At 33.5% G+C, this 16,750-nt stretch overlaps 1 protein-coding gene across 1 annotated transcript in view; it reads right to left on the reverse strand.

The window, feature by feature from the left end:
• Positions 1-8,053: 8,053 nt before the first annotated feature.
• The window catches only part of SLC16A7 (solute carrier family 16 member 7), a 165,373-nt gene continuing 156,676 nt past the window's right edge, over positions 8,054-16,750 (reverse strand). The window contains exon 7 of the mRNA XM_081084808.1: positions 8,054-16,278. Coding sequence (XP_080940934.1) covers positions 16,007-16,278 — 272 coding nt within the window. The 3' untranslated portion in view covers positions 8,054-16,006. The remainder of the gene's footprint in view (positions 16,279-16,750) is intronic.

The following is a 16,750-nucleotide window of genomic DNA, read 5'->3' on the forward strand; positions in this document are numbered from 1 at the left end:
TATATATGTGTGCACAAGGAAGCACACACACAATTTTATTAAATATTTCAGGAGACGGATGGATTCATTAAATCCTTCATTATATATGTCTTCATAAGATAACAATTAAATTAAATTGGTAAAATTAGGAATTTCACAGAGAAGGACAAGGAATACTCTTCCACTGAAAAAAGTATTTGAGAGTTCTAACGTGAATGCTGCTAATATTGTACTATCTGTCGTATTAAAGATGCAATTAGGACAAAAAAAAAAAGAGATTGAAGGTGTTAATTCAAGTCCAATAAAAAATTAGAGTTCACTGAGCAATATCCAAAGGATTTACTAAACATTCCCTAGATATAAGATGGCAAATGAGTTGAAAATTAATCCTTTTTCATTTGCTGATTTATAACCAATTTGTTTCCAAGCATAACATTGGAATCAATTTCAGAGTTTATGTTTTGTTAAAAAAACAAGTCCCATTACACCAATTTTCTAAATCTTTGCAAGCCCATAGTCTCTTTTGATAAACATAGAAATATTAATTTCTCATTTAATGTGATCTGAAATTGCAAAATAGCTAAATATTTGAATAAACATTAAGTTACTGACAATTTTGAAAACATTTTTTTGAAATTATATTAGCTCTTACAGATTCCAATATGCCTCTCTTCATGTTCACTCCCCTCATGCCTCAACCTTATTACCTCCAAAGCTTGCACTTAAATAATTTTTTTATACTCTGTCTCAGAGGGAAGCAAAATAATAGAGAATTAAAGCAGTTATTCAAATTATTCTAACCAACCCTTTTTCTTTGGTGATTGTAGTGCCCATGGTCTTTATCTGCCCAGGAATTCTCTTCCCTCCTTCTGTTAACAGAATCTGGTCCCTGATCCCAGTGGCAGCCATGTGACCCAACTTGAGAATCACAATCCATAAACTGAATTCAAGAGATTGATCCAGCCTGGCCAGTGTGGCTCAGTGATTAAGTGTCGACCTATGAACCAAGAGATCATGAGTAAGGGCACATGCCTGGGTTGTGGGCTTGATCCCCAGTAGGGACTGTGCAGAAGGCAGCTGATTGATATTTCTCTCTCTCTCTCTCCTCTTCCTTCCTCTCTATTAAAAATCGATAACATTGTTTTTAAAAAGTAAGATATTTAAAGTATATATTGTGGTGATTTGATATACATATACATTGTGAAATAATTGTTTCCATTTAGTTAATTAACACATTCATCACCTTGCATATTTATTTTTTTTCCTGTGTGTGAGAACATTTAAGTTCCAGTCTCTTAGCAAATTAATTATACAATACAGTGCTGTTAACTATAGTCACCATCTTTTACATTAGATCCTCAGACCTTATTCAGCTTATAGCTGAGAGTTTGTACCCGTTTACCAACCTCTCCCTATTTCTCATACCCCAAGCCCCTGGCAAACACTTTGCTACTATCTGTTTCTATGAGTTTGACCTTTTTTTTTTTTTTTTTAGATTTCAGTTTATGTTTTTTATATATGTAAACATGAAGATAGTTGCCTTTTTCTATCACAATTTGTTCTGTTAATGACATCTCTAGATATCTTCTTTCTCCTCATACTGCTTTTGTTAAAAGTGTTCTTGACTTAATGTGTTGTGTAAAAAATTCTCAGAGGATAATTAGCACTTTAGAGAAATATATATGATCACCGTTTTCCTAATGTAACTATAAAATTTTGGTTATGTGTTTCCAAAAATAATATTCAAATGTTTTGAATCATATTATATATTCAATTTAATTTTAATGTTCTAGAATGTGAAGTTTTAATGGCATATAAGACTGATAGCCCCAAGTTTTAAATTGACTTAATTTTAAAATAAAAGTTGTATAAACAATACTTACAAAGGAAATTCTATGGAGAAGAAAATGCAGACAACAACTCTAAAAAGATTTTCTTGTTAATAATTAAGCTTAAAAAGTGAAATATAATATGACATTTTACTTTGATAGTGAATATAGTTGTAATATTATTCCTCAAAGTAAGAAATGGTTAAATAAGTTTCAACTTCAAATAATGAGCAAACATCATTTTAGTAGAGTGCCTATTTAAATAGAAGTCAAGAAGGTTGATAAGATAATGATAATGTTTTTTGTTTGAACCTCACAAGGCATCAGTTACCACATTTAAAGCAAATTGGAAATGAAAAAATATATAATTAGTAGGAACACAGCAATTTGAAGTCACCATTTTTTTTTTCAATATATAGTAGCCATTTTTGTTTTTGCCTACCCAGCATCCTCTCTTCTTTGGTTCAGCGTCTCAAATTTTCTTTGGTGAAACAGCCTCCACCCAAACTTAGGCAACAAAATTCAGAAGGGGCTCTACGCAAGACCACATTAAAGATTCAGCCTGGCCTAAGCCCTGAATTGCTTTAGACTCTGGGATTTGTTGAAAGGTGAGCAAATGACCAAAAAAATCATACAACCAGAGAGAATCTCAGGGCTTATGAGGAAGCTGGTAGAAAGAGATGCTCTATGTCAGGGGTCCTCAAACTTTTTAAACAGGGGGCCAGTTCACTGTCCCTCAGACCGTTGGAAGGCCGGACTATCGTTTAAAAAAAAACTATGAACAAATTCCTATGCACACTGCACATATCTTATTTTGAAGTAAAAAACAAAACAAAACGGGAACAAATACAATATTTGTATTTGCATGTGGCCCGCGGGCCGTAGTTTGAGGACCCCTGCTCTATGTCTTAGACTGAAGTGGAGAAATAATTCCAAGCATCTACATAAACTGATCTTTGATGAGGATGAAAAGAACATTTAATGGGGGGAAGAATGGTCTGTTCAACAAATGGTGCTGGGAAAGCTGGATGCCAATATGTAGAAGAATGAAATTGGACTCATCTCACACTACAAAACAAAAATGGACTCAAAATAGATTAAAGACTTAAACATAAAACTGGAATCCATAAAGCTCCCAGGAGAAACATAGAAAAATGTCTTGCATTGGTTTGAGCAATGATTATTTTTGGTTATGACACCAAAAGCACAGGCATCAAAGCAAAACTAGACAAGTGAGATTGCATTAAAGTAAAAAACTTCTGCACTGCAAAGGAAACAGTCAACAGAATAAAAAGGCAATCTAAAGCATAGGAGAAAATACTTGTAAACTATATATTCAATAAGCGATTAATATTCAAAATATATAAGAAACTCATACAACTCAATAAAAAACTAAACTTAACCCAATTAAAAGATCAGCTAAGAATCTGAATAGACATTTTTAAAAGACATACAAATGGGCTATACATATATGAAAAGGTACTCACCAGTCCCTAATATCCTGGAAATGGAAATCAATATTATATCTGTTAGAATGGCTATTATTAAAAAAACTAAAAAGTAAGTGTTGGTGAGGATGTAGAGAAAAGGGAACCTTTGCATTCTGCTGGTGGGAATGTAAATTGGTGTAGTGATTATGAAAACAACAAGCAGATTTCTCAAAAAATTACAAACAGAACTATCATACCATATGAACGAGCAATTCCACTTCTGTGTATAGATCCAAAGGAAATGTTATCAGTATCTCAAAAAGATATCTGTATTCCCATATTCACTGCAGCATTATTTACAAAAGCCAACACATGGAAATAACATAAGTGTCCATCAACAGATGAATGGATAAAGAAAATGTGGTATATATACAATGGAATAGTATTCAGCCATGATTTAAAAAAAGAAAGAAATTCTGCCACTTTGGACAAATGGATAAAGTTGGAAAGCATTATCTACACTAATAAAAGAGAAAGATGCAAATTGACCATACCTTCACTACACCCACCAGCCAATCAGGAGTATGCAAATTAACCCAACAAAGCTATCGGGCTAATTTGCATACACAAGCACTGAGTGGCCAGCGGTGGGGCAGGATGCTTGCATTGTTGCCATGGTGACAATGCAGGCATTCCTCACTGCCCCTGCCACTCTGGGCCTCTGGGCAGCATGGGAAGATGGAAAGGCAGCTCCCGAAAGGTGGCTCTGGGCCTGAGCGAAGGCGGAAAGGCAGCTCCAGCTGGAGCGAAGGCGGTGCCGGCAGCCAGTGGAAGGAAGGCCTGTTCTTGCACGAATCTTCATGCATCGGGCCTCTAGTGCTAAATAAAATAAGACAAATACAGAAAGAGAAATACTACATGATCTCACTCATATGTGGAATCTAAGAAAGTCTAACTCATAAAAGCATTGAATAGAATGGTGGTTACCAAGGGCTGGGTGGTGGAGGAAACAAATAATTGTTGGGAAAGTTTATAAACATTACATTATGAAGGATGAATAAACTCTGGAGATCTAATGTACAGCATGTGACTATCATTAACAATACTGCATTGTACACCTAAAATTTGCTGAGAGGTGATATTAAATGTTATTACAAAAAATCATAACTATGAGAAATGATGCACATGTTAATTAGCTTGATTGTGATAACCATTTTGCAAGGTTTATCAAACATCACATTGTCTACCTAAAATGTATGCAAATTTGTCAAGTATACCTCGATAAGACTGGCCAAAAAAGTCTTAAAATAGTGACTTGACAAGGGTTAACACCAGAGAGATTATTAGCCAGGAGATGGTTTATGAGAAAATTTGACCTTGTTATCTATGTTAAAGGATGAGTAAGATAGTAGCTTGTAAGAGGAGTTGGGTACATTTGATAAGGAGCAAACATCAGAAATAATCCTATGGAATTTTGTATATGGCCATTCTATCCTTTATCTAGAAGAAATTTTAGTTTCTGGCATATTTGCATAATTTTTCTTATTTCAAATACAAGTGTAGAATGTTTTTCTTAGCCTATTGATAGTTTTCTTCAGAATTTAGGATAGAATTAGATGTATATATTCAAACTTACATTTTACCTAAAGTTTCATTAATCATTAGGTCTTATGGCAAAAGTCCATAGCTGAAAAACATCTACCAGACCTTTAAAAGTAGGAATGAGAAAATACATTATAGTCTTATAAAATAGCATGATACAAAAATAAATGACAAATTTATGAAAATAAAAAGAGATCCACGTGACTATATTTTAGTAATTATAAAGTATTTATTAAGAAATAAGTCAGAAAGGATAAGTGGTGATAGATAATAAGAATTGTAATACCATGCTCAGAACTTTGATCCTTTTCCTTTACAAAACAGTCAATTGAACATTTGGGAGTGTGGAGGGGATGTCTGAAATCTAGGTAGAATATGGATAAACAGTCATGGGGGGAAATGGACTGGAGAATTAGATTTAGTCATTGGAGAAAATAGATTTGGGGATTAGGAACTAAAAATAGACAAAGACTTAGAGTAGAACATAGAAGACAGGTGGGGTGTGGTAATGTACATGAGGAAGGTAGAACACTATAGATTTGATTGTAGGTTGCTTCTACAATTGCATTATTTTTCTTGTTTTTGTCTTCTATCTTGATGAAAAAGAATTGTACAAAAATGCTACTTTTCCTCAGTGTACAAATCAGTCTTTTATTTGACATTAAGGCTCTAAAAATTGCTCCCTAATGCCTTCCCGGATCTCATCTACTCCCCCCTTCACTTAGTCCAGCTAGAGCTAGACTGACATCTTGCCATTTCTTGAACTTGCCAGACATGGCTGAGCTTTCACACTTACTGTTTCCTGTGCTTGGAATATTCTTCCTTCAGGAATCTGCATGTCTTGTTCCTTTGCCTCCTTTAGGCTTTTATGTAAATGTTACTTTCTCTTCTTTTCAACCTTATCTAAAATAGCAACCTCCTTATTATCCTTCCCTTAGCACTTAGTATCTGACATAATAAGTGGTTTATATTTTTCTTATTTGTTTTCTCCATGGTGGATATATGCCATTATAAATTTGTCCAAACTCATAGAAGGCCTAAGACCAAGAGTGAACATTAATGTGGACTATGGGCTCTGGGTGATAACAGTGTGTCCATTGCATCTGCAGGGCATATATGAGAAATCTTTGCATTATCTACTCAATTTTTCTGTGAATCTAAAACTTCTCTAAACAATAAAGTCTCTTTCAAAAAAAGTTGAGGGAGAATACGCTGAGAAGTGGTTTGAGAAGAACATCTAAGGTGCAGATAATGTTCTCTCTTTGAACTGAGTGTTATTTCCGTGTAAATCCATTACACTGTATACGCATAAAAAAGCAAACGCTGGGCATTTTTTTTCAGCCCTTAGAAGTGGCTTGTATTTTGACTATGTCTGACTTCCATGGACACTAATCAATTATGTGCATTCAGAAAAAGGTGGTGCCCTCACGTTTGAGCAGATGTTGAAAATTATCTTTTGGTTAACATACTATTTAATGGTCCTTAAAAAAAAGGCAGTGTACATTTCATTTTAAAAATTTAACGTGAACATTTATTTGTTATCTTAATGTTAATTTAATAAGCAATACAGTTTTTCCTTACATGTTATACAAACAAATGCATATACTTTCTAAGAAACAGCATAGCCCTGCAATAAAAATTAGTAAGCAGTAAATAATAACTTAAATACAATAATAATAGAGTACAAGGAAAGATATACAGTGGTAAATTGCATAATTCAGGAAGAAGTTACATTGTGATCTTTTGCACTCCTCCCCCTGCCCCCTGAAAAAAAGAAATAAAGCTCAGCAAATAGGAACATTTATGATCAAGGTAAATATTGTAAAATAAGTAGCACCTTTGGTCAATAAAACTATTGTCAACATTTATCTTCAGGAAGCCTAAGGAGCTTTTCTCATTTTGTAAAGAAACTAAAACTAGTTAATGTGTACCATGAATTTAGCTGCTGCATAATTCAACATTTGCATAAAATGTTTACTGACAAAAATGAAATCTTCAAAATAAACTATCAGCTTAAAGATAAAATGCTATAACTGTTTGCTTTCTATACCTTACTTTGAAAATTAGCCAGAGAATTCTAGAATACACCAGCCTGCACCATAGAACACTGTAGTAGTAACAATCTAGCACAATCAATTTACCTCAATAAAGGAATTATTCTGTGCCTGGCACTTTGCTAGGCACTAAAATTGTTATTGCAACTAGGAGAATGTCCCTGTGCACAGGAGCTCACAGTCCAATAAGAAAGAGATAAACTTGAAAATATACTCAAAACTGCTGGCAAAATATATACCGCCTCCCCCACCCCGCCCCGAAGAATTCAACATTTGGTTTTAAATTAGTTATGTAGTCAAACCTAGACACAACAACAGAGATTTTTCTAAAGCAGTATGTCCATAGAACCATGTATAAATGAAAGCAAAGTGGTAAATGATTGTTATTCAAACAAGCTAACTTAAAAATAAAGGACATTAAAGACAATATAATTTAAAAATGATCAACACAATATACTTCTGATTTAAATAAATCTACATTGTGTTTAGACAAAATATATTGTATGAAAATGCCAGTTCTTGCCAAGTTTAGAACTACTATATGTACAAAAATAACAGGAATATATATTCCAAGATCAAGTCACAATCACTTTAAGTACATTCATCTGTAAGAAGGCAAAAAGCAGAGGTTCTAGCTTATATTTTTAAACTTTGAAAGGCATTTATTATATTAATTTTTCAATTATAATTATTATAAAGTTTTTGAAAAAAATGAAATATATATAACCATAATTTAAATTATATAAAAACAATTGATTGGATTATCTTAGGTTTCAGGCAAAGCTATCTATTTCACTATTATAGTAACTGCAATAGTATGATCAATCATTTGTTCAGTGGTGTTTAAGATGCCTATAGAGCAAAGCAAATCCATTTAAGTTTTTTTACTTAAAAATCATAAAAATACAGCCTCAGATATAATTATACCTTGAAAAAAATTCTACAGATTAACCCCTAAATCTAAATCCTAAAGAATTCTTGCAAAAGTAGGCTAGGTGTGGCTATTGCCAAGGAAAATCATATCTATATAAGCAATATGTTATTATGTATAATTTTTATCCCAGTAACCCTTACTTTTAATGTAATAATGGGATGAGAACAATATATTTGTTAAAATAATACACGTAGGCAAGAAAATGTTTTTTTTTTTTTTAAATTCCTCAAAAATGGGGACATATTTATTCTAAAAAAAATTGACACACTAGTTTAAAACATTTGGAGGGAAGTGCTTATAAATAAAAGGCTTCAAATCAAATGTAAACTTTAGCCACTGAATAGAAAGATCCTGATCTCCCCTCTTCAATACAGTATACGAATTTTTATACCTGATCTCATTTTTATCCTCATTCCAAAGAGGGAATCTTATATTTAGCTAATGCACTCACTGCAGTACTGAGGCTTGCCCTGTCACAATGACAACGCAAACTTACATATGAACATCAGTTTAGCTGAATCTAACCAAACACATCACGGACTGCAGGTGCATTTAGGGCCCTGTTCTGGAAAGATTTTACTGTGACAATATGTTTATCAAAACTTTTATTAAAGTATGTTCTTAGGGTAAATATCCTTGATGAACTAAGCAATAAATACTAAGAGTACAGATTACTGTTCTTACGATTTTACAGAAAGAATTCCGAATGGCAATTATTCTTCCCCTTCATCAGGGATCTTTTATTTAGAAGTGATTTCATTTTTTTTCCTGTTCTGGAATGGAATTAAAAGAGGAAAAATCTAGGAAGAATATATATCTAGATTAAATGAGAAGAAAGGTAGATGGGATCTCTAAGATAAAAGAAACTCTAGTTTTACTTTTGCCAGACACCTCTTGTAGATTTTAGTCCTGTTTAAGTAGGTGAAACGACCATTTAAAAAATAAACAAGCATTTTTGAGACAGATCCTATCCTAATTATTTTATTAATCCATTCTCATATTTTTAAGTCAAATAATATTTTTGGGCCCTGGCCAGTGTGGCTCAGTTGGTGGAGTGTTGTCCCATGCACTGAAGGGCTGTCAGTTCGATCCCATCAGGGACATGCAAGAGGCAGCTAACTGATGTGTTGCTCTCACATCCATGTTTCTCTCTCTCTCTCTCCCTTCCTCTCTCTCTAGAAATCAATAAAAAATCTTTAAAAATATTTTTGGGGTGTTCTCCTCTAGATTATACAATGGCATTAATTTCTTGCTTATGACTTAATAATTCAACAAACTTGTGTGTTCTGTGCTGTGCTATTATACTTTTAGGGAACAAATAAGTGACTAGTGCTTCTAAAATAAAATATGAGCATAAGACAAAAAAAGGAATCAATAGAATACTGACACATAGACTCTCTAAACAAATCATTAGTATGTATTTTTTAATGACTTAGATATCGCTGTAACAACATATACATATTGGACAAAATCATTCACCCCCCCCCCCCAGTTATTACGTCCAATTTACTCAAAATTATCTATTGTGGGAATCATCAACTATTCTTCAAATTAAATTTACAAACATAATTTTGTAAAGTATAATTTAATTAGGAGAAATATATTCATTTTGGAAATAAAGGATTCAAGTAAGGTTAGACTATTTCCAGGTAAGTATGTATACACGCTACAAAGTTCACCATTACAAGTGATATGGCTTATCCAGTCACTCAGAGGGCAGATATATGTTTAGCCAAAGCCCTTCACCTGTTCTGGTATTATTCTGCAAAAGTATGAATTTGTAACAAACCTAACTCAAGAAAAGAGATGACAAAACAAATTAATTAAATATATCTTTGATACATAAATATATCAAAAAATACAATACAAATCAAAATTACACATAATGCTTAGAAAATAAACAGTTCAGTTCACATGTCCTTCCTCACTAAATCCAGAAATATTTATACTTTACTTAGAATAGCATTGGTCGAAAACTAAATTCAATTAAATAGTTTATTAAAAATTTGTCCTGTACTTTAATGAACAAGCTATATAAACTGGGTTAAACTTAAAACCTTTTTTTTTTTAGATACATATGAGAGCAAAACAACAGTAAACCTAGAATGAAAGTCTTCGACGAATGTGTTAAAACTTCACTCAGACATTCACATAATTCTTTTGTTCATCTGACCAGAACTCTTTACTAATCTATACTTAACAGAATATTGAGTGCCTGCGTTTCCCTAGCTTATTTTGCCATATTCAAATTTAAAACAAAAGAGCAAAAGTCTTGTTAAACTGTGTGAAGAAAAATATCTGCTGAAAGACAGTAAATTTATGACCTCTGAATAATCAATCATCTGCTGAAGTACTGAATATTATGCAGCTTACTAACAAGCACCTATGAAGACTGAAAAACATGGAGAGTGGGCAAATAGAGGAAGTAAACTAAACCCGCCAAAGAAACAAAAACCCTGTGCTAAAAATGTCCAAATTAGATGAAATTCTAAGGACTTGACCTACACATTGTAAAAAAAGAAAAGAAAATGATTTTTAAAAATAATGATAAGAAAGAAGAAAGAAAGGAAGGGGGCAAGGTAAAGCAGCATGGGGTTGGGATGGGAGAAGCAATACGGTCTAAAGAAATTCTCCTATGCTCCACTAAAGTAAAAAATTATTTTTGCAGCATTACTGTTCCTTTTAAAGCAGAGACCTACAATTATGAATTTCAGTACTACCCTAGCAATTCTTTCATGAATCACACAGAAGCCAAAGAAGGTAAAAAAAAAAAGCAGTGAGGGACAGAGGAGTGAAATAAACCAGGTAGAGTTAAAACCTGCAGTGTACAGACTATTGCTAGCAAAGAAGAGAATATCACAACAACAAAATCCCATGAGCCCAGCAAATTATCCAATTTTTAAGGATCAACAGAGATAGTTTCTGGAGCTCAGTTTCTGATTTTGATTATGCGAGCATTGTAATTACTGACAATTGGGTCTGTTGGTTTTGAAGTTAATTTCTCATACATGATGAGGTCATGTACATTGACATGTAGAATCCCAACCCTAAAAAGAAGTGACATGAGTAAAGACTAATTTCTATTTTATCTCAATCATTGTGATGCTCTTTGGTATTGTGAACTGTTGTGGTAAGGAATCTACTCAGTATGCTGTATGGATGATGTCATTGCATCGAAAGGAACTACAGGATGGATGTGATGGTGCTATGTTTGAAGGTAAGCTTGGTTTCTCCAAGTTGTCAGGCACTTTAAGGAAATTAGAAACATCCAGGAGAATAAGGGCCAAGGGCAAAAAGATCAATTTTTGTAGATTTTAAAAAATCGCATTCAAATATATATGTATCAAATGTACAGTCACACAAGTTCCTTTATTTGAAAGATGAGTGGTAATTGCCAAAAGTATACACTGTTGGCCCCAGGAATATGGCCACTGCTGCTAACCACAAATAAGACCAGATGCAGCGTGGGTGACCCTGTGAAGGATGTAAGACATTAGAAGTGCACCATCTGAAATAAAGCTAAGGAGAACAATATCCCATACATGCCAAAAGTTTGGAATGAGGGAAAAGGCAATGGCACTTGTTCCGTCTATAGGTCAAAGGGAACAGGGAAAAAAAATGACAATACAGATGTTCAGGAAAACCTGAAAAATGAGTTAAGGGTATAGGGGCCATTGCAGAAAATAACACAAGTAAATATATATTGCATAGATGAACCAAGTTATTTATATATCACAAACTTTTTAAAGTGTTTTTTTTTGTAATTTAGGATAATCTTGTAAATAAGAATCATAATTCTGAAAATAATGTTTCATAATAAGTACTTTTAATTCTTGAGTCATAATAAATAGCTACCAATATGGGAATTACTTATCCATAAAGAAAATAACTTTTTTCTTCTAAATTCAACCTCAGGGAAAATATATTATGCTTGAATCATACAACTATGTCATTATTTTTGTGAAAAGTTACATTAAAATAATTATGGATATTACATAATCATTACCATGATTTTGGATAAGGTGCATTGACTAGAAAAACAGCCAACTTGAAATTATGTAATCAGGCTATAGCAAATGCAGCCTCTAACAAACACTATATAAATCATAATATGAATTGAAGTTAAACCTAATTGGTTTCCCTGCATAAGGTTTAAATTTGTTGTATCTATATTGTATCTAGCTTCTACACCTTCTATTAGGAGGCAGCATGGTAGTAAACATCCTAGGGGCTCTTTCTGCTTTTAGATAAACCTGAGTTTTAGTTCTGATTCTGTCACATATTACCTTTTATCTTTGGTAATTTGCTGAATTTCTTTGTCTGTTTTTTTTTGGTTTTGTTTCACTCATCTATTATATCAGGCCAATAGCCTCTACCTATGATTTGGCTTGAATATTAAAAAATATTAGGTAGGCAAAATGCATAATACATAAAGACTAGATCCCTTCCCACTTTGCATCCTTTCTTCCTATTAAATTGAGCCTAACAGTCACAATATTTTTAAAATTAAGCCTAAAATTTTATACAAATGAGAGGTTTTGGGGTGTGTTGTGTGTTTTTTTGAAAATGTATTTTTGATAGGAAATAAGTTTCAACTAGTGATTAAGGCTATTTCTATATTTTATAACATCAACTTACATTAATACATCTTATGGTCTTTTTTTCTTTATCCTCAGTTGTCATGTGCAGCCAGAGAAGGATGAGTAAAAAATACCTAGATTTCTAAAGTGCACATTCAAGTGTATCAAACCTAATGATTTTAGTTATTTCCTAGTGTCTGGGAATAGTGTGTGTGTGTGTGTGTGTGTGTGTGTGTGTGTGTGTGTGTGTGTAGATAAGGTGGTTGGAACTCTGTACTAACGAAGTGAAACTTATGTGTCCTGTGAAGTTACACTGAGAAAACATCAAGTCTTCCAACATGAAGTACACCAGAGCCTGACTCCCTGCCTCTTAAATGTGTGCTGATTGGACCTAAAAAGGACCAGGAAAGATCATTATTATGTGGCAAAATGATAATGAATGTTCTAAATTAATATTCTCTTTTCAATCTTTGAAAGATTCTGTTAAATCAATAAATATTTTAACAAGTTCAAGAGAGCAGGAAGAGTGCACAAGTAGAAAAACTTATGTTGCCCTGGAACAATTCTGTGTCCTGTATGAGAATTTACATCACTCTTTCCAGTATACTCTGATTTAAATTTTCAATATGTATGTATGGGCATTGCTATGTGTACGTATTTGTAACTTGCTGCATTGCCACTGCCAGACATGACTGTATACATCATATCAAGCACTCTGAATGCACAATTTCCCTTCTCTTTCTTTCTTTTTTTTTAACAATTTGATATAATCAGTGCCAGAAATGAAAGCATATTAAAGATGACCAAGGAGCAATAAAATAAATACGAATTGGTTTTTGACAAGAAATTTGTCAGTATGTGAATAAACCTTTTTTTGTGGAGAGAACTACTGGAATGCCCCCCACCAGCACGTCTCTACCAGCTGGTGATAAAAAGGACTATAGCCTTAGACCTAAAACCCATGATCACTATTCTGCTATTTATTCTCCTTACTCTTGAGTCTAATATCTATATTCATTTACAAGTGTGTCTCCAGAGAATTCAAGACACTTTGGGAAATGTTGAAGACTGAAGAGTGACTAATTTACGATATTGCATTGCTTATGACGAATCAGAGTTACATAGAAAAGCACTCATAATATGAAAATAGCTCATTCAAGACTCAAGATCGGATAAAATGAAATAATAATAATAATAATAATAATAATAATAAAAACCCACAGCCATATACTGCCACATTTCCCTGATTAATTTACTGATGGTATTGGCACATATCATTTTACTTAATATTTGAAAAATACAAATACCTCTTTTTTTATGCAAACAGTGAACGTTAAATGAAATATGGAATTTTATATAGCTTCCTAAATGTGAACCGCATGCTTAAACAGTGCATACATTTTACAAATTAAATCCTTCATGTAAGCTATCACCAAAGCTTGATATACAGGTACAATCTTTTAGGGAATAAGAATAGCACCTGTCTCTACCGCAATTAATAAAACACACAAAAACCCCAGCAAATTCCTTTTGACATCTTGAGAGTGATATCACTTCAATAATCAAGCACTAAATGCTTTTTACTAATCGTGGTCTTAACTTAAACTTCAGATCTGTAGACAAAATATTTATACCTTTAGTTGTAAAGCACAATTTCTTTCTTGTTTACAAGCGCTTTATAACTCAAAATGGTATTTATAGTTCTGAATGTACAGAAAACTATCATGTGCCACTGTATTCAAGAGTGCTGCGGGTTCCCAGATGTTTTCACATCGCCATGAAAACGAGAAACTACGAAATTAATCTGGGCCGCAGGATTGCAAGCTTCTTGCTATTGTTACACACTATCCCTGCCCTTCACAAGTGCATGTACCAGGTCAGGCACAGCCTCCAGTCCTAGCAGCTGTTTTTTAAAGGTCTCCTGGTTTAGTTAATAGTTACCAGGTAAGTTCAGAGGCAGCAGGAAGCCCAGTCAGTAGAGGGCAGAATTTTCAAGCGCCGACATCCCTATAATAGGAGGCATTTTCAGCGGCTGAATAAAAAGCCTATTTGTGATTTTTGGTTTTTGCTTTTACATTTTTGGGGAAGGGAGGAAATGAGAGTTTAGAGGGTTCATTATAAGCACCCCTGCACTCTTAGTTTTCTCAAATGTATTACTCATAACAGTAATACATTGATCACCATTGCGTGTTGGGAAAAATTACAACTTGGCTTATCTGTAAATCTATCCACCAGGATTTGGGTTGATTCTACTTGCTGTCTCAGTCTGAAAATAGCTCAGATGAGTTCTGGTTAAAATAAAATCCCTGGTTCTTACTTTCTGGATTACTAACAAAAATCCTTTTTAGCCCTGCCCTGTGCAACTCAGTTGGTTGGGCATCATACCTGCTCCGAAGGTTGCAAGTTCTATAATCCATTCTTTCTCTCTCTTTCTCTCTCTCTCTCTCTCTCTCTCTCTCTCTCTCTCTCTCTCTCTCTCTCTTTCTCTCTCTCTCTCTCTCTCTCTCTCTCTCTCTCTCTCTCTCTCTCTCTCAAAAACAAGAAAAAATCTTTTTAAAAATCCCTTTTAAAATCAATGGAAGCAGTCCATTGCTTGAGGGTAATTTAGGCTTTTAACTTAGATTACATATTAGGTAAAAATTCTAAAAATTAATTTGAGGGTGCTATTCTCTACTACCAGGTACTAATGGCCCCCTCAAAGAAAGCATGTGCATGAGCTAATCAAATTAATCAAATCTTACAGTTTAAAAAAGTTAGTTGTATTTTCAAATTCAGATCACCTCATTTCCACCACCCATGTTCTTATGTTCTTATCTTTAAAATCAACATGTACAGTAGTATGCAAATATAACACACATCTTTTTTCCCCATGGATAGTTTTTAAGTAAAAAGAAAAAAAATAGTATGGTGATAATGTTCTTTTTGAACTTATTTGTTTTTTATTCTCCAGATACTGTGAGTGGAAATTCATTTGCCTTTAGTTCCATTTCACACTTTAATATCTTAAAAAATGAAATGTGGAGAGGGTATTTTTATAGAATTAAACATATTCCTTCTAACTACTTAAACCAGGGGTTTGGAATTCAGATCTCTATAATCAAGACTGGAAGTCACTGGAAGATTTGGAAATTATTTTAATTACCACAACCAGAGTCATGTATGAAAATAAAACCCTTGCATTCTTTATATGCATAATCTCAAAATATAACTTTTAAAAAGGAAACATTTAAAATCTGCCATTGAGGGAAATCTCATCTCCATCATTCATTATGAAGTTTTATTTAAACTAAAATCCTTTCCAATATTTTGGAGGGAAAAAAAAAAGTTCTTATAAGAAAGTCATAAACACTGGCCCGGCCGGTGTGGCTCAGTGGATGAGCGTTGTCCCATGCACCAAGAGGTCGCTGGTTCGATTCCTGGTCAGGGCATATGCCCGGGTTGCCTGCTGGATCCTCGGTAGGAGGCAGCCAATCAATGTTTCTCTCTCATCTATGTTTCTATCTCCTTTCCCCTCTTCCTTCCTTTCTGTCTAAAAAATCAATACAAAAACATATTTTTTAAAAAGTCATAAACACTGAAATCAGAGGTGTGATTCTTGCTATATATTAGTTTCTCTTTCTGAGGGATTGCGCCCTGGCCTCGTGCTTTTGACTTCAGCATCACATTGTTTAGATGCGTTCAAAGGTTCAGATTCTCGGGGCTCAGGCTTGTTATACGTTTCCTCCTTTGCTTTTTCCAACTTCTTTTCCTTTGCAAGCAATCTATAGTTTATAGTATTACCAATGAGCAGCCACACACTTGCTAGGAACACAATAGCCCCGCAGGCTATATACATATATTTATACTCTCCAGTTTCATCCACCAATTTACCTAAGAGACAAAACAAACAAAAACAAAAAACATATTTTAGGATAAAATAATACAAGAGCCATAAATAATAAAATTTTCTAATAAATTCTTCCATAGACACAGTAGGTACCTATTTCTTATTTAAGTTAATATTAAATACTTAATGAAAAATTAGTTTATGACTTATACTTATAAATAAAGGCATGTATGTGCACATGCAGCATTATATTACTGGTATATTAAAATTATTGAGCATTATTACCCTCAATACAAATGTACAATTAAGACAAAGTAGGTATATATGCTTTGGGGTGCATATTCATAAATACATACATGTTTAATATCTATCATTTAGTAATAGATATATCTATCTATTTATTTACAGCAGACACATTGAGATTGGTTCACTCCTTCCCATGCTTCCTATCTTTTGAAAAAAGAGGGAAACATTACGTTCTTTAGGAAAGACCCAAAGGCTTTTATAAAGTTCATA

Source organism: Myotis nattereri (assembly GCF_964212035.1).
Source record: "Myotis nattereri genome assembly, chromosome: 2".
Classification (NCBI taxonomy): Eukaryota; Metazoa; Chordata; class Mammalia; order Chiroptera; family Vespertilionidae; genus Myotis; species Myotis nattereri.